At 35.3% G+C, this 19680-nt stretch overlaps 1 protein-coding gene across 5 annotated transcripts in view; it reads left to right on the forward strand.

The window, feature by feature from the left end:
- The window catches only part of CCDC85A (coiled-coil domain containing 85A), a 250771-nt gene extending 231694 nt beyond the window's left edge, over positions 1-19077 (forward strand). The window contains exons 4-7 of one of the 5 annotated variants that reach the window (XM_069071763.1): positions 1082-1216; positions 7277-7396; positions 11988-12086; positions 17298-19077. In XM_069071763.1, coding sequence (XP_068927864.1) covers positions 1082-1216; positions 7277-7396; positions 11988-12086; positions 17298-17387 — 444 coding nt within the window. In that variant the 3' untranslated portion in view covers positions 17388-19077. The remainder of the gene's footprint in view (positions 1-1081; positions 1217-7276; positions 7397-11987; positions 12087-17297) is intronic. The other 4 variants (XM_069071764.1, XM_069071766.1, XM_069071761.1 and 1 more) reach the window with 4 other exon arrangements.
- The last annotated feature ends 603 nt before the right edge of the window (positions 19078-19680 follow it).

Consider the following 19680-nt stretch of genomic DNA (forward strand, 5'->3'; position numbering starts at 1 on the left):
TCTCTCTCTCTCTCTCTCTCTCTCTCTCTCTCTCTCTCTCTCTCTCTCTCTCTCCCCCCTTCTCAGCAGTCAGGGTCAAGTGACTTATCCAGAGTCACATAGTAAACCTCTGAGATCAAATTTGAATTCAGGTCCTCAGCTCTATTGGACTGTGCCACCTATCTGCCCCTCAAAGTGCTTTTGAAAAACATTTCCAGGTGTTATATATAAAAACTTTTCTTCGAGATAGATGGTCTTGATTGTTCACAACCTCTGTGTCTGTTTTGTTGTCATAATTCCTGTAGCTTAAGGATCTCTGTGTCTCCTTTTGGGACCTAGTGTAGTCACTGGAGAGCAAGATGAAGGAAATCGTGTGTAAATTAGTCCATTTGACAGTTTATTATGGAAACTGGACTTCAGATAATAGTAAAGGAGAAATATGGAATTCTAGGCCAAGAGATATTTTTAAATTTTTTTTACATTTCAGTTGAATATGATCATTCCAGTATCAAGTCCATCCAGAAAAATGGAAATCTGATTGATGCATAGAATTTTGTATGTCTTCTATGTTAAATAGAAATTTGAAAATGTAACGTCATCTCCATCCATAATCATGCCACTAGATAAGTGAAAAATATAAGAAAGTATATAAAGTTTGATCATATTGATACAGACACTAAAAATATCACTGAAAACTTTATATGGTCATTACAAAAATCATTCTATTTAAAGTCTTGTACATTATTAAAACTTATGAAATTAAGTAGATTTTATTATTTTAAAGTATTTATGTTAATTCACTACCTATAACATGCACACCTGATAAGATATTAATTTCATAAATTGGCCTCAAACACTTTTTGTGTTTTTTTAACCTACACTTTAAAATCTTCAAATCATTAAGCAGTGCCTTTCACTAAAAGCATGCAGCATATGGGACTTCATTGCTTTTATTTTTTTCTGGCTAATGGTGCGTGTTATAGGCTTGCCTTTATATGCTAACTGTGGTGCTCATTATTAATATACTTGTTCTATATGATCTGTTAAAACCTGGGACACAGTGTATTTCTGAGTGATTGTACCATATTGTTCCAAATATAAGGAAACCCAGAATAGAAGGCAACCTCCAACTAGAAACAGCTCAAATATGGAAAAAAGCTGGGGGTCCAGAGCCCGGCAGGTCTGGCTGTGGTGGCAGGGGTGCCGAGGAATAGGAAGATGCCTGCCCACTTTCCCGGTGAGTGAAGAGGGTTTATTGGCTGCAGTTGCTTTTGCTTAATTAGATTGCTACTGCTACTGCTGCCATTACTGGAGGGAGAGTTATGTTGGGGGGTGGAGAAAAATTCCATGCAAATAGAATGAATGGTATGGAATCTAGCTCATGGATGGAGGGAGGGGGACAGAGGAGACACAGACATGTCATCTTCTTGAGAGATGCTACCTTTTATGGATTTTTTAGAGTTTGAGGATGAAAGTTGATTATTTCAGTTGCTCAAGAAAATCATCATTCTGAAATTTACTCTAAAAGTAGTTAAATGTACATGAATATGTATTTTCATAACTTTGCAGACAGCTCTTAATGATTTCCATATTTTCCCCAGACTATCCCATATTAATAGCTCTATAGACATAATAAATTCCTTAGTGATTACATATATCATGAAGACATGCAGAACTAGAGTTATGAATAGGCTATTCAATTTTGATTGAGACCTTTGCTTGATTATAGAAGAGTTGTCTTTTCTTCTTTTTGTGGGTCTGTTAGGTTGCACACTAGAACTTAACATATATATGCATGTGCATATATGTATGTATACACACGTTAGATCTTGTTACAACAAATTTCAAGAGACTATCAAATACTTTCTTTTAAGTAGCAACATTTCACTATATTAAAATGTCATTGATTGAGGCTCAGAAATGTAATAATACAAAGATTTTCTTGTAATGGGATTGGACTTGGACATTTCTTCAAATATCAGTCTACATCTACCAAGCATGTAGACTGATATCTTTTAATATCAAATTAGTAGGAGCTAAAATAAAATATCATTGGCATATAGAATAACTAGCTTATTACTTATTCTAGCAGGCAGTTAGATATCTCAGTGGATAGAGCTCTGGGCCTGGAGCCAGGAATACCCGAGTTCAAACCTGGTCTCTGATACTCACTAGGTGTGTGAACCTGGGTAAGTCACTTAACCTCTGTTTGCCTTAATCCACTGGAAGAGGAAATAGCAAAGCACTCCAGTGTTCTTGCCACGAAAACCCTATATGAGGTCATGAAAAGTCCAGACATGACCAAACAACAACAAATAAGTTTACAACTTTTGTAATCATTATTTTGGACACTTCCTGGAAAATCATAAAATATGAAAATTGTTTCTTGAATTTGGTCATTGTTGATTGGAGAGGCCAGGCATCTTGAGATAAATTTGGAATTATTTTTTCCCTACAATAAATTATTAAAAATGACTTTTCTCTTAGCCTTTATTTTAAAAAGAAAGAGGAGAAGAAAGACAAGATAAACAGATATAGCCAGTCCTGGAACTTTTCTTATTCAAACATTCATGCTTTTAGAGAATTTTGGATGTAGCCTGTGTGGTTCAGTAGAAGAAGCACTAAATTTAGAGTCAGAAAATCGGAATTCATTTAACATTGAGCAAGTCACAATCTCTCTGGTCTTAGTTTTCCCATCCATTATATAAGAGGATTGGACTAGATGATATCTAGAAAGTGCCTACAGGTGAAATATTTGTAAAGAATTTAGCACAGTACCTGGCACATGGTAGACACTATATGAATTCTTATTCCCTTTATTTTCCCTTCCAGGCTAAAGTCTGTTAATTCCTTACTGAATTTTCAAATCTCCTCAACCTCCATTCATTTAGAAGACCAAGGATCCATGCTCCTTTAGAGAGCCTACCAAAACTAAAATGCACTATGATTATTATTAGTTTTTTTTTTTAATTTGAGACTGGGTCTTCTGTCTCACCCAAACTGGAAGAATAGTGGCCACTTAGGGACCTAATGATTGGCATGGAAGCTTTGACTTGTTCTACTTCTGCTTTTACTCTGCCATCTTGGTTCTTCCCCCCTCTACTTCTGACATGGGCCAATTTGTCCCCCCTTCAGCATCCTGGTGCCTTTATCCAAGGAGTTCTTTATATTGGTGCCTGACTTAGTGTAAGCATCCAATCAGTTTTAACCCCATTGTAGCTCCAGGGATCCAGGAAGTTCAGTATCCTCAGTTGCAATTTCCCAATAGTGGAAATTATAGCAATGCACCAGCACCTTTTGGTCTATAATTTGGGATGTGATAGAACAAGGAAAAGGTGTATAATCCAAAAATTGCTGGGTATTAGAGTTATAGTGCTACATGGGTGTAAGATTTTTGGATGTTGTTACCTTCTCAGTAAGAATATATAAAAACTTTAGCAGTCTAGGAAGAGAGGTTAGGAATAATTTATTTATCATATCTGAAGTGGGTCAAGTTCCAGTGGACTGGACTCGCAGGGTGTCCTAGACTTTGAGAAAGGAAACAGAAAGTGAGGTCAAGGGCACAACTTTTGTTTTGACCTTTTGATAGATAGAAAGTCGGCTTCATTTCATGCCCTCTATGGCTAAGTTCTTGGGCACTTCAGTCAGCATCATACCCAGACCAGAGTCCCTGAGGCAACATTTAACAAAGGATGTGCATGCATAATCCTACTTGAATAGATACTGAGGGCCAACTGACCATTTTGGCACTGCCAGTAGGCTGGGCTGTGCCCAGATTACCTCCCTCCTTCATCCAAGCAATACATGGTTTTGTACACAGTATCATCAGGGTTTGTTTTCAGACACATGGTGAAAGTTCAATTTCTTCTCATCCAATATAGGTATGGACCTTAAATAGCTCCAAAATGGCAGAAGCTGGTATGCTTTTCAGGAAAACTGGCAGTAGCTGCTACCTATTCATTCCTCTTGCCCAGCTATACTACCCTCTGCTAACAAATCTTCTGAACAGCTCAACCATAAGGTTGAGTCCCAGGTCCTTTGGGGAAGGAGAACATCCTTTAGAGCAGGGGTTCTTAACATTTTTTGTATACTGGAATCCTTTGGCAGTCTGTGAAGCCTGTGGACCTCTTCTTGGAATAATGTCTAAAATGTACCAGATAAAATACATAAGATTACAAAGGAAATCAATTATATTGAACACAGTTATAAAAACAGTAAAAAAATAAATAAATAAATAAGTTCATAGATCACAGATTAAGAATCCTCTGCTTTGGAGGGGATGTACCATGGAATCAGGGTTGGAATTCTGCTGTCAGAATGAGGGAATATACCTAAATACCTTTTCAGTTTTAGAATCAATAGTCCTTTTCAAGAAATGATGGCATCCACAAAGAAAGGTAGAGGAATCTTAGATTCTTTAAAAAAAATACAGCTAAGCCTAAATTTGTGGTTAAATCTCAACTGTAATTGGAGATTATTAGTTTTGGGTTTGGGTGTGTGTGTTTGGGGGGGGGGACCCTGGCTTGAATTTCACATATACTAGATATATCTAGTACCATGTGACATTGGTAGGGTAGCTTTTTAAAACAATCAGTCCTATATCTCAGATACTTATTATCTATGCTAATGGGGAATACAAGAGGAATCAGAAATGAAAACACTATACTTTCACAGCATCCTCTATTATATATATATATATTTTAAGCAATTGGGGTTAAGTAACTTGCTCAAGGTTACCCAGCCAGTTATTTCTGGGTGTGGTGCTGAGTGTCTGAGCCCGGGATTCGATCTCCAGGTCGTCCCAACACTGGAACCGGTGCTCCTACTCGCTGAGCCACCTGGCCGCCCCTCATCCTCTATTATATTAATGTGGGGGGTTATAGCAGGGTTTTTTTTTAACTTGGATTTGATGAGCTTAAATGGGAAAAATACATCTTTAATTTTCAGTATAATTGGTTTCCTCTTTAGTTACAAATATTTTATTTTATGCATTGAAAAATTTTATTGTGAGAAAGGGATAGATTTTACTGGACTGCAAAGGGTTCATCACACATGAACTCTCTCTCTCTCTCTCCATCTCTCTCTCTCCTTCCCTATCTCCTCTTGCTCTCACTCTTGCTTTCTCTCTCTCTCACGCACAACACACTCACACTTTAAGAACACATGTTTTGGGGGACACTTGGCAAAAATGGTTAATGTGGCCCCAAAATTTGGGGTGAAAACAGCAGGAAATGGAAATGCCCTTGAATGATTTATTTAGATACCAAAGGAAACTTCCAGGAATATAGGAAGAGATGGGGGAGTAGGGTGGGTGGGTGAGAGTGGAAATTTAAGTGCAAAGTATAGACAAAACATAGTGTATAGATAAAATGTGGCATAAAGTATAGAAATTCAAATGTATATAAATTAAAATTGTCACCATGTGTCCCAAGAACATATATAAAGCCCTTGCATAACTCATCCTTTTATATAATTCCTCCCTCCCTTCATCCCAGAACATATCTGTGTGTAAAATTCATGCTGGTGCTAGAATCTCTTGAAACTATGGGCATTTTCTTGCACGTACCAAAACAACCATCTACTGTGTGGTTTGGGGAAAAGAGTGTTGGATGTGGTATCAGAGAGCAGGTACTCATGTCACTTAATTTCTCTGGGTCTCAGTTTCTTCATCTCTAAAATAGTCTCAATGATACATTTCTCTGGGTCTCAGTTTATTCATCTCTAAAATAGTCTCAATGATATTTTCTACGTCTAAATCTATGATCTTTTAAGGTAGGGGTTCTGTGTGTGTGTGTGTGTGTGTGTGTGTGTGTGTGTGTGTGTGTGATGGACTCCTTTTGACAGTTTGATGGAGCCTTTGGACTCCTCAGAATGTTTATAAATAAAATACAATGCAGAGGATTACAAAGGAAACTAATTATATTGAAATAAGGCTATCACAATTGAACAACAATAACAACAACAACAAAAACCAAAGAAGTACACAAACTCCAGGCTCTAGTTGGTACTTACAAGGGAGTTAGCACCACAGAATCAATTTTAAAGGAAGAGTTGTTTATTAGTCTTATCCTAGGACTTGGAAGAATCATGTACTCATTGATCGACTGAAATAAAAATGAGCCTGAGTTTTTCCCTGGGGAGCGATGGCCTCCACAAAAGAGAATGGAAAAATTTTCCACTAGACACTAGCTCCAGAGCTGGCAGGCCATTGCTTCTCTTATCCCTCTCCTTGCCTTGTTACTTCTCTGTAAAATGAGGGGAATGGAATTCAGAGGTGTCAAACTCGTGGCCCATGGGCTGCTAGCTGTGGCAAAACTCAGGTGCACTTGAATCTGATTAAAATATATTTGGGAAACATTTAACAAAATAAAGAAATATACACTGTGGATAATGTTATTTTGGGATATCCTAAGCCAATCCATGGCTGGCAGGGCTCTTTTTTTTATTTAAGTTTGACACCACTAGACTAAATGTCTCTCATGGCCTTTTCTAGCTCTAAATATGATGATACCATGAGCCTTTCTTCCAGTCCTCCCTAGAAAAAGTACAAGTCTTTAGAAAAATGATTCCTTGCTATCTGGCAGAGTCAGATCCTGGCCATCATGGGGAAAACAAATAGAGTCCCTACCTCCAATTATTCACCTGCAAGATAAAGAGCCACAAATGGAAACACATGTTCAGGAGCTTCTTTGTCTTTGTTTCTTTTCTTTTTTAAGGCAGGAAGAGGAGATAGGAGGGTTTTTCTCAAATAAAATAGTGTGATGCTTAGTTAAATCTGAGAGGGGGAAAAATGTACCATTAAAGTTTTTTTTCCTCTAAGTAATCCTTTGTAACAGACCCAGTTCCCTCAAAACAAAAATATGGTGTGTATGCATTTTTCTGAAATGTGTATAATATGGCATTTGACTTGCTGACTTAGCAGTTTTAGCTGAGCTGTGGAGCAACTTAGGAATTCCTGGTTTTAGAGTCACTTCAGTTTAAAAAAAATCCTTGAAATGTTCTTAATGGTCATTCCTCAGGGGGGAAACTGCACTTTTTGGTAAATCAGAGATGGCATTCAGAAGTGTACAAAGATGAGTTGTTGGCTTACTATTCTTATTGGCCATGCAAGAAACAAGTGTACTTTAATGAGAAGAATTGCTATAATTTAGAAAAAGTTAGAGCTGTTTTTTTTTTAACTTTTCTCAAGTGAAAAAACTCATCCTTGTTTGCCAGCAAAACTGAATATGACAATACATCTGCTTAATTAGTATAAACGACTTTTGTTCAATAACAAAGTTGTTGATTTTTTACTAAGGGTCCTTTTAGGTTGCCATCAGGGGCTGATGGGAATAACAGTTCACCCACCTCTCCAGCTAGCTTCAGCGGACATACCACACCTTCTCAGCAACCTGAACCAGTGGTACATACTCTTAAGGTAAACAATAGCACACAACCATGCATCTAGAATTTCAGTTGTGTTTGACTTCTTCCCCACAGTGTGATTTCCTCTCACAGTCTTGCTGTATCCATAGATGTTTTTCCCTGAGTTTTTATTTCTTTCTGTTTAAACATTTTAATTTTTGAAGTTATTTTTTCAAAGATGAGTGTTTTTCTGAAGAAGAAATTTCAGCTTTGGAGAGTTAATGTGGAATCTCCATTGCTATATCTCTGTTACAAGTAATGCTATCCATATCTACATGCATCAAAGTCAGTCTGATGTGCATATGCATACATATGTGTAAAATATTGTTTTTAAATGTGCAATGTGTGTAGCATGGATGTCTTCAGATATTAAAGGTTTATTAAAATGTGACAAGACATATTTTCCTTCCCTCATGCTCTTTAATCACTTATTCCCCAATCCTTCCCCATATGACAAATTAAAAAAAAAATCACAACCAAACAGAAGAAGACAAAACAAATGGCCTCTCCAAAGGGGATACCAAATCCATAACTGCTAGTTGAAATGCCATTTATTTGGAAAACCTTAAAACAATAAATTGTATATAACAATATCCAATAAAATTTCATAAATTTGCAGTTACTAAAAATTTGGATGTTAACCTTTGTTTTATCTGGGGTAGGAAAGGGAATGTTGCAACTACTAAGCAAATTAATAGTGTAACTATCACTTTTGATATAATGTTTATAGAAATAAACTGTTTTAAGAGACTGGTAGTATTCAATTTATACTTGCTTTGTGCAAGACTCTACTCCAGGTGCTAGGGATACAGAGACCGAAAATCCCCTGAAAATGGATCCTGCGCCATAGAATATCATCTATTTATGGGACAGTCAATGAAACTGCAGGCTTAGAAAAGGCCAGTAGTGGATGACTGATGTTCTAATATAGCAATTACAGAATCATTCTTATCTGTTAATTGGGAAATGTGTACTAGGCGACACTTTTCTTATTTCTTTTATTATACTTCAGCATTCCAAGAGTCTTGGATTCCTTTGGTAAAGTGCTCTCTCCAGTGATATAGATTGGAACCCTTTTATAACAAAGAGGTTTAGTGGCTCAAAAATGTAGATGCTGGCAGCCATTAAGGTGATGAGCCTCTGTGAATTTAGCTAAGTTTCTTGATCACAGAAACACTTCTTTTCTGGACCCATACTTGAAGGCTTTCAAGCTTGATAAGGCTTTCCAGACCTTACTGTCTACTGGCATAACTCTTAAGAAGCTAGGATTACTTTTATATATATATATATATATATATATATATATATATATATATATATATATATATATAAATCTTTTTAAAGCAATCAGTGTTAAGTAACTTGCTCAAGGTTACACGACTAGTTATTTCTGGGTGTGGTGCTAAGTATCCGAGCCTGGATTTGATCCCCAGGTCATCCTGACACTAGAGCTGGTGCTCTTACTCGCTGAGCCACCTGGCTGCCCCTTAGGATTACTTTTATACTCGAATGAGGCACCAGGGCAGAATTTTATTGGGGGTTCATTGGTGGTATGCACTTGAAAGTAATAAAACATCATTGCAATTATATAATTATGCAAAATTGGTGAAATTATTTTCTTATATGATAGGTATTATACAAAAACCCTTAAGATTTCTTGATACTTTGCTTGGAGTGTTAGCAACCTTAACAGGTACCAATTGAATAGGATTAAATTCTATCCTCCAACTACTTTATGGTTTCTTATTCTGACTTTTCTATTGACTCACAGTGTGGCCTAGAGCAAATCAATCTTTCTTTCTGTTTTACTTTCTTGAGACATGGAAAAGGAAGAATGAGCCTTTCATTTGCTTTAAGGGTTTGGTAAAGAGTAACAGATTTATTATTTTTTGAACAGATGAAGATTTTACTAAAATCTTCCACATCATTGTAAGTTGTTCTCATTGGAATTAAAGTCTATCATAATGGAATAGAGAAACATGACCCATGGCATGGATACTGAAGAGCAGTGAATGATTCTCCCAGAATTTATATTTGGTTTTGGACTACATTGTATAATTTACATTTGGTAAAAATTTGCTTTCTAATTAAGTTTTCCTTGAAATAATGCTAAATTCCTAAAGTGCATACCTGCTAATACCAGAATTATACTGGGTTATATTCAGGGTTTGTTCTTCATATCACAGATAATTCCTAAGATGGATAGAACTACACATGGGTAATTAAGAGGATTCTGACTTTCTTTGAGATGGCTCAAGAGATCTTTCTGAAGGCAGAGATGGAATTATAATGCTGTGGGCAAATAGAGCCTTGGCATCAAGGACACTGTCCTCTGTAGTAAGATTATACATTACAGAGAAGGTTGCTGATCAACCTTTTTAGAGGGACTTTCTACACGTGACTTCTCCCTGATACTAATGAAATCATGGATTCATAATCATTCCTCCCCCACTCACCAACCCCCAGGAAAAATCCACCTATCAATGTGCTTGGTATATATGTGTTCACTGACTGCCTGACAGACATCGATGCTAAGTGCATTACCATTTGGATGCAAATGTGAAGATTGTATTTTGCTAATGGTTCATTAAATAAAATAAAAGCTATTTGAAATACATTTTAGAAATACAATATATACCATAGAGTTTAAATTTTGAAAGGGTGTGTTCACACACCCTTAAAAGAACAATGGTTTTTCCTTCTTCCTTTCAAGGTATTTGAGAATCATTTGAGTCTGTTTTATTTTCAAATGTCCAAGATCACAGTTTTTTTTAAAGGGCAGCATTTTTGGAATTGTAATTTTGTAAGAAGTTTCTTAATTCTTCTGCTATGATTGAAAACTACTAGTGTGTACTAATTTGGGGGTAAGGAAAGAAAAAAAAAGGTTCTCTTTAATTTTTCCTATAATTAATCCATTAATTATCATAGGAAATTTTACTTTGAGAGAGTAATTTAGGGAAACATTTGAGTATGTTAAATAATTATATGTTATAATTAGCTAGAGCACTTGTGTCTAAGTTATTGGTTGATATCTATATTGAACAATGAATTGTTTTTATTGAATAACTGAAGGGTCTTGAATATGGAGTTTATTTTCTTCTTTTGCAAGAAATATGTTGCAAAACAGAAATGTGTGTCAGCATATTCCAAAGAAAATGTATTTAAGTATTTCAATAATTAGGAAAATACCTATATATGGATATATAAATATGAAAAGTGTTGCTGTTTGGCAATTTTTGCTTTCAGAAGCCATCACACTAAAGCTGATCTGTCGAGAAATTTTCTTTTTCCTTCTCAACAAAAATGATTAGAATTAGGAACTAGTTCCTCATCTTCCTCCATATCCCTAAGGAGTTTATTTTTTTCTGATTGACCTCAAAGGGATCTCTATACTTGAATGAGTGAGATGGTGGGGGTGTGGAGCTGAATGAGAAATTAGTCCCCTCATAATGATGCTATAGTCATTTCTTGCTTATTAAATGCATGATAGCTATTAATCAGAGCTTCAATTCATTTAGTAGAAATTAACTGATTTGAAGTACACTTCTCTGGGGTGTATTACAAATCTAATAGGTGGGAAAAGAGTCTCATACCCTGTGCCCTTCAAGCTTCCTATGAATATTCACTGAGCAAAGACAATCATTTTCTATAGAGGTGAAAGGAATATGAACAAGTTTTATCTGATATAAGTATAGGTGTCATATTTTCATTTACTTCTTTTGATTTTTTCTGCATTAAAAAATCAGATACATATAGAGAAAGATTTCTGAATTCCCATGATATAGTACTATAATTGGATTACTCATTATGGGGCTACAGTTATATAAATATAAGTGCAATGTCAAACTTTGCACAAATGAACTTCTTCATGCCTGGTTCATTTATTTCAGTTTTCCTGTTAGTGTGTGTAGACTTGACTCTGGGAATTACTATCAATTTTGGAGACAGCATACCTGAATTCATTGAAAACACTGTTGTTTGGCTTTGAGATCATATTGGATTTTAGGAAAATATTTTTCCCTATATTTCATAAATTCCATAAGGCATGAGTTGATGTTCTAGGAGAAAAACCACATACACTCACACATTAATGGAGGAAACTAACATATATCTCACTAGTATATCTTCCTGGGTTGTGATAATACCTAGGTCCCTAGCGGGAGTAAATTCCCATCCATCCTATTCTTACATTGCCTATGTCCATGAAACAGTTATGGGGTAAGGTTAGTTGTGTTGATCCTTACGACATTGAGACATACAACAGTAGATACTTGCAAATGGTTAATGCTATCAGGTTGTCTTTTTGATCAAGGTAATGATCTGGTTTAGCTATTTTGAACATTAATGGAATAGAGTCTCTATGTGTCATTCAAAAAATTGTGGAGATCAACTTATGAGTAATTGATTTAGAAAATTGTACAGATATATACTCAAAATGTATGGGTTTTGGAGCATTTGATTTAGGCTACTTAACTATGAACACTACTTACATATAGAGGACCCAGAAATTTTACAAGGTGGATTTCCTTAATGTTTTTTACTTATATCTAACAAACTAATTCTTTTTTCAGATGAAATTTATTTTTCTTTCTCAACAAATCCAGGTCTTGGATGTTCAGGAAAATATAGATCGTCAACAGGGTAAAGAGTATGACCATGACCTTAGTGAGACAGAAAAAGCTATAGTCAGAGAAATGTGCAATGTAAGTTTTATGTGCTTAATTCTGTATTCTGTATTGAGGCCTCATCATAACTAAGTTATTGCTCCACGAATACCTATTTAAAAAAATGCTGACAGAATGCCTTTTAAAATTTTATATGAAAATAAAACCAGTTACCCTCTGTTTCATCTGCCATTTGATTCTGGAGCATTTATGAAAATGTTAATCCTATCATAAAACATTTAGGTCAAAAATGATTTACAAGGTGTATGCTTATAGCTATCTATGAAACTTTCTTAGTATCTTTTCAAATGACTATCCAAAATGGTAATATGCCATGAGGTAATAATCACTTTATTTCTCTTGAGCAAAATTTTTAATAGTGTTTCTCTTTGTAATTTTTGGCAGTTCCTTGTTTAGTGATGAACATGATTTTTTTTCAAGCTTGTATTTTTCTGATGCACTCCTGCTTAATATTATACTAGAAAAATGATCATTATCTTTATAAATATTATTTTCTAAGTTCCTCATATAAAAGATACTGTGCTTCTTTTCAAAGTCTTTGTATTTGCTCTACAGGAGTTGACACACTAACTCAGCACTACTATGAATCTATATGTAGATGTAAAGGTAATTAAAATATGTAAGTAATTAAATTAAATTAAAAAAAGGAAAACACAGTAAGGACCTGTGTGTTATTTGCAAGATGAATTTTATTTGTAGTCATTGATGTGGTAGGGATTTTTCTTTTTAATCTCAAGCAACAGCTTAATGCTCAGTCATTTTAGGTGAGAAACACACTATAATTCTTTTTTTGTTTGTTTTTTTAAAGCAATCAGGGTTAAGTAACTTGTTCAAGGTTACACGGCCAGTTATTTCTGGGTGTGGTGCTGAGTATCTGAGCCCAGATTTGATCCCCAGGTCATCCCGACACTGGAGCCAGTGCTCTTACTCACTGAGCCACCTGGCCGCCCCTAAGCAATTGGGGTTTAGTAACTTGCTCAAGGTTACATGGCCAGGTGTTTCTGGGTAGGTGCTAAGTGTCTGAGCCCGGGATTTGATCCCCAGGTTATCCCGACACTGGAGCCGGTGCTCTTACTCGCTGTGCTACCTGGCCGTCCCCACACTATAATTCTAAGCAGGAAGAAGGGGAAAAGGGAATTTATGAAAGTGGTACAGGGATTTGGTGGAGATTATTTGTGTCAGAGAGGAAGACATGGTGTTTTTTTTAACGAAATATTGGTTTAAACTTTCTGGAGAGTTTTTTCCCTTCCATCTTTTCATTCCTTTTGACTTCAAAACTGCTTAGAAGTACAATGCAAACACTAAATTTGTTGTGGTCAGATTTTGCCAGCCTACCTGTAACCCAAGTGTCCTTGGTCCTTGGTATAAAATAAATAAAAAGAATGTGTGACAATTTCATTGAATTTAATGGGAGTTTTATATTTTGGGAGGGAAGAGAATAGGAAATTACCATCTAATTCTCCTGTGATCTGTAGTCTTTGGGTGACTATTGTGTTTGTTCTTTTTCTTTTCCAATGCTTTTCAAGCCATTTGCTTGCATTTCCTATCTTTGTTTTGTTGTTATGTTAAAGAAATATGGTGATATGTTCCCTCCCCTCCCCTCCTCTTCTCTCCCCTTCCTTTTACCCTCCTCTTCCCTTCCCTTCCATTTCCTCTCCTTCCCTTCTCTTCCCTCACCTGACGCTGGATCTCCTTATCTCTCCCATGCTGGAAGTATAGCAGCTGCTCACTGGCGCCCAAATCCCACTACTGATCAGCATAAAAAACTTTGACTTCAATTTCTAACCTGGTCAGGTTTACCTTTCCTTATGCATCCTGATTACCTTTCACTGTTGGGGGCTCATCATATTGGTGCCAGAATTAAAATGGATACCTGGTCAGCTTTAGTCCTACTATGGCTCAGAATTCTTGACCTCAAGCAATCCATTAGTTGCAGCCTCTCGGTAGCAGACATTACAGACATGTAACACCAGTCTTCACCACAATTTTATATTTTTCCTTGAGATTCTACTGTTGCTTTTTCTAAATCTTTTCAAGTGACCCTTCTCTTTTTTCAATTTAACAAGAATTCTTACCTAGTAATGATGATGCTTCACTTTGGTAAACAAATTAATCAGAAATTAATAACAATAATGATAGAATATTAAAGCTGAAAGGGGCTTAAGAATTCTACTCTAGTTTTCTCACTTAATAGGTGAAGAATTTGAGACCCACTGAGGTATAGTGACTTACCTAAGGCCCATGCAAGCTAGTGGCAGAGCCAGGACTGAGACCATGGTCTCCTTCCTAGTACTGTGCTCTCTTCTTCATCCCATTGCAACAAGTCAATTGCAACAAAACCAATTATGGTTTCTCTTCTTAGACAATGCAAAGTAGTATCTTTCACTGAGGGCAATTCTCCACTATAGCTGTTGCTACCATTTCTATCTAGAAAGATGCATTGTGACAAAAAAACTTATTACATTAAATGGAAGGATTTGAGATATTCACCATATTTACTGATAAAGTCAGTTAAATTGGGTTAAAGCAAGCAGTTTATAGTCGTGCTTTGTGATAATTTTTAAATGTTTTAAAACCCAGTTTATTAGTTTTTACCTTAACATGAAAGATACATGCAAAGTGACAATTTCTTCTTCCTGTTTATGATATATTCTTTTCTATACTAATCCTCTCTTGTCACTTATTCCTTTGTATTTTTATGTCCTTATTTTGATGAGGGAGATCCAGAATTTACCCTAACAGCTTTTGAAACTGGATCACATTTATAGGTCAAATTGAAAAAAAGAATTGATTAAAACCAAAGTAAAATAGGCATCATTGGATCTGATTGTATGAATGCTTAGCAAATTTAATGAGGCCCAGGGAATAGACTGAGGACTAATACAGTGACATTATTCTCTGGTTTCATAATGATTTATATTTATTTATATATAATAAAATGTATTTATTCTATAATCAATATTTATTATTAATAATTAAAATTATTAATAAACAAACAATACATAGCGAACAAAATTAATAATTAAAATATTAATACTTTTATTTAATATTATTAATAAAATTAATATATAATAAAATATATAAATATATTTATTCAGATTTATATTTATTTTGTCTAGGTCAGGGGTGGGAAACCTGTGGCCTCAAGGCCACATGTGGCTTTGTAGGTCCTCAAGTGTGGCCTTTTGACTGAGTCCAAGTTTTACTGAACAAATCCTTTTATTAAGGGGATTTGTTCTTTTAAGTTTGGATTCAGTCAAAGGGCCACACTTGAGGGCCTAGAGGGCCATATGTGGCCTTGAGGCTGCAGGTTCCCCACTCTTGGTCTAGACGATAGCATCAGTTTTAGTGGTCCTTCTGTGAGCAAATCACCTAGCCTTTGTACACTCATCCTCCTGTCCGTAAAATTGCAAAAATAATATTCATAACCTTTGTTCATTGACTAGTCACTACATGAAGATATTAAACCTTTCCTGAAGAATACTACATAAATAAAGGTATTACTATTTAAGAAACAGAAAGCCAACTTTTAGTGGTAACCCTAGAGCTTCAGAAACGTGAGATAGGCCTTATTAGGCTGCTTGCTCCATGTCAATAAGATATGTCCAGTGGATAACCTCAGTGACAATCTCAAAGAACTGAATATCCACAATTACATTGTTCTATGAGCCCGAGACCTGTAGACTATTGCCTCTGCTTGTCTTGGAATTCCTCCTTCTTATCATCTTGCCTTATTATTTTTGGGCCCTTGGTTCTAATGTAAAACACATATTCTGCTCAATCCTAGCATTTGAGAGTTGCCTTAAACCACACAATGGTGTCCAAATTAAGGCCATCAATTTGTAACTTTGGAAAAAGTGATATCCCCAGCAAAGGGAGGGAAGACCTTAGGGATGGCCATTTACTTTAGATTGTAAGGCCTCATATAACTACTCCTCATGATGCTCAGCAGGATCACATAGGATCTATTCTGAAAGAGGAGAATCTTTTCTTTGATTAACAGTCTAGAGAAAGAGACTATGGCCTCATGGAGTCATTGTTACGGTGACTCTCTGTCTTTGTTTTCAAATCAGGTATCAGGGAGAATATCTAACCCACTGAGGTAGCAGATGAAATTTATCACTCCTCTGTATAATTTATCTTTAAATATTTGAAAAAATTATAATATTCTTCTACCAAAGGCTTTAATATGTCTAAAGAACCATCACGTCTGCTGAAAAAGAGAAGTAAATATTTGCCTTGGCTTTGTCAGCATTATCAAAGTCCTTAGACCTATCTGAAAAAAAATAAATTAATTAATCAATAACTTGTTTTCTGCTTCTTTCTAGAATAACTTTTGTTTTAATTGAATTAAACCATTAGAATATTATCCTTATACTGAAACTCTCTTGGAGACAAAAAGGGTTCTTGATGTTACCATACATACACATACACACATGCACACACACACACTCTTACACACTCACACATATACTCTCAGTGATAGTAAATTATTAATATTGAGGTCTGAATTTAGTAGTATTACCAGTCTGTCTTTCTGCTTTTCAAAATCCCAGCTTTTGCAGTTGTCTCATTTTCTCATTAAAAGCCCTCTCTCTCTCTCTCTCTCTCTCCCTAGCATTGTATTTTATTTTCAAGGCTATCATGAGTTTACTCTTACCTTTGCCTTTTGGGTTCTTTTTATTTTGGGCAATTTGAGTGACCTTTGTGTTTAACTATTAAGATTTACAAAAACAGGAGACATTAATTCTCGGTTGAAGTGGGGGACAGGCAGAGTGAAGGAAGGAGGGAGTAAAACTAGTCTTATTAACAAAATATTCAAACCAACATAATGTCATGAAGTGAGGATTTAGCTGAATCTTGAACCAAAACATTCATTACTTTTTTTTAAACAAATTGCTTTGATTTCCTTTATTAAAGATAACATTTCATTGATACAGTAATATTATGGTAGTTTTGAAAGAAGTTGTCACATCAACCCTTAATTTTTGACTCATTTGTTATCAAAGCATATGGTCTCATCTGCAAAAGAATCTTGGTTTGGTTATTTAAATGCTTCTCAGAACATTTCACTTTGTATTCATTCAAAAGCATTATTTTTTTTAAAGCACATTTTATTCTCAGTCCTTCAACATGAATGTCTAGCATTTACCTTGAATCATTATAACAGGGTAGTGGACTCTTGTGAATGATTTACCACTAACATCTTTGTTTTTTTACTTCTTTTAGGTTGTGTGGCGGAAACTTGGAGATGCTGCAGGTTCTTGTCCTGGAATTAGGCAACATCTGTCCGGGAACCAGTATAAAGGACCAATGTGAGAATCACTCCTGAATACAAGATTGCACTGGTGGTGGGAAAGAAAAGAAGGCGTGATTTCCCTGGACTCATGGGGGTTAATGATAGGGTGGTTGTATACCACATCTATCTATGTCTTCTTTGCAAACTTCAATACAGGTCTCCTATGCTACTGGCAATTTTGTGTTTCTTGCTTCACTATATTCAAGTGCAGTTTCTGGATCATCACTTCACTAATTTGTCACCCTACACATTCTTCAAGCTCTTAGGACAATTGGAGTTTTTCATGAATTGAAGATGTTCTGGTAGAGCTCTAGTGATTTTGACTGATGTAACATAGTAGTTACTTCCTACCCTGTTATGTAGACACGAAGAAATGGTGCCTTCCAGCTTCCAAAGTTTGGGAACCAGGCCCCATGTCACTTGTACTTCAGTGTGTAAAATGCTAGTTGCTGGTGCTCAGTTTGAAAGAAGTGTCTGGATTTTTCCCCCTGAGACATTCAATATTTGTATTGAGGTGCTAAAATTATCTCACAAATTCACTTTCCCAACTAGTAGTATAGCAAAATCCCTGACAGAACTTGTCTGAAAGCACAGTTTCTGGCCAACTGGCCTCCATTTTGATAACACAACTTAGAGGTGACCATTCTACTGACAATTTGCCACTTCAACAATCATGAGCTTACTTTAAGGGTTTCCAGCTGTGAGAAAATGTTACTTTTGACAATTTTGTTTCTAGACAAGCAGTTATACTTAACAAACTCTAAGTAGACTTTAAAAGATTGCACTGCATTTTTGAAAAAAGAAAAGCTTTCCTTGCCTACTGCAGCTTTCTTTAAAAGAATTGTTTGATGATACTCAACGCATGTCTTTGATTATTTTGAAGCTAAAACTCTTGTTCAGAATGCTTGAAGGTTGACCAAGAGACATGCTAGCTATGCTTAGTTTATTTCATTTATTATTTGGGGGGGAGGGGGGAAATATGTATAGCATTAGACTGTGTGTAATGGAAATGCTATGATAGGTATTTTGTGTTTATCCAAATGCAATGAGTTTCTTGTATGAATATGCAAGAGGCCTGTGACAGAATGCTATTGCTTAAGTTTTTACTGTAGCTTAGGTTAAAAAAGATAGGAATGCAACAATCGCCAGTTTTCCAGTTTGTTCTCAATTACTAAGGGTTTGCTTCACAGCAAATATTTTCTCTTTTTTGTGGGCTTGTTACATGTTGTATTAATTGACCATTTGGTAGTAGAATGTAAGAAATTGCTGTACACTAAAAAAAAATTATGGTACTGTGATGTAGAACCAGCCTACTGTTGTCTGAAAATCTTTGTGAATTAATCTACCACAGACTTCTCTCTCTAATTATCTTTATTTAGCTAGATTTCAAAATAATCTTCCTTTTGAGATGTTATATTTTAAAATTGTTATTCTCTGTTAAAAAAAAACCTGCTTGCTATATTTACATTTTCACAAAGTTTTCATCTATAAATTTAAATTGTTGTATTCCTATACAATAGAGAACATTTAAAGCAAGTTTTTGTGCCTGCAGTAGACCCTGCAGTAGCTATTCAAGGGACACTAGTCTTTTGACAAACACTTGTGTAAATTTTATACTGTATTAAAACTATTTTTTTAAAGTTCTGCATAAAATTGAGTATCAAGTATATGTATTCATCTTAGCAATGGTAATAAATTATTTAATCTCATTGTGTTCTTTCTTTTTAAAATATATTTTCCCATAACTGTACATATCTATTAAAGCTATTAAAAATTATGTGTCTTTCCATGCCATATAGATGAATGCTCCATAAATATTTGATGATGAAGGCAGCTATGATACTTCATAAGAATAGTAACTTTTATCCCTTAAGGACTTTACTATTTGTTTGCTCCTGAATTCACAGAATTACTCACTGTAATATTGGATATTCAATTTATTTCACTAAACACTTATTTTCTACTATGGGCAAGACTCTGTGCTAGGCACTAGAGATAAAAAAGATGAAGCCAAAATGGTCCCTACTCTCAAGGAGCATAAGTTAGATGTTCAAAAACTGTTTTTGAAACAATCTATTTCTTAGAATTTGCACTCATCTTTGGAGCCTTCTAATAGCAAAAGCAATAATAATAACACCCATTTATATAGTGATACTTTGCAAATCACTTTAAAAAATGTGTTATTTCATTTGATCTGACCTCTATAGTTCATTCTTCTGTCAAACTACTATGGTGGCTGTTCAATAGTGTATCTATAGATATAGATAAATCCACACTCATGTTGATAAAGAAATATGAAAGAAATTGAAAACT

This window comes from Petaurus breviceps, unplaced genomic scaffold (genome assembly GCF_028583685.1).
Source record: "Petaurus breviceps papuanus isolate PSGF00001 unplaced genomic scaffold, PetGlider_PUasm1.0 90842, whole genome shotgun sequence".
Lineage (NCBI taxonomy): Eukaryota > Metazoa > Chordata > Mammalia > Diprotodontia > Petauridae > Petaurus > Petaurus breviceps.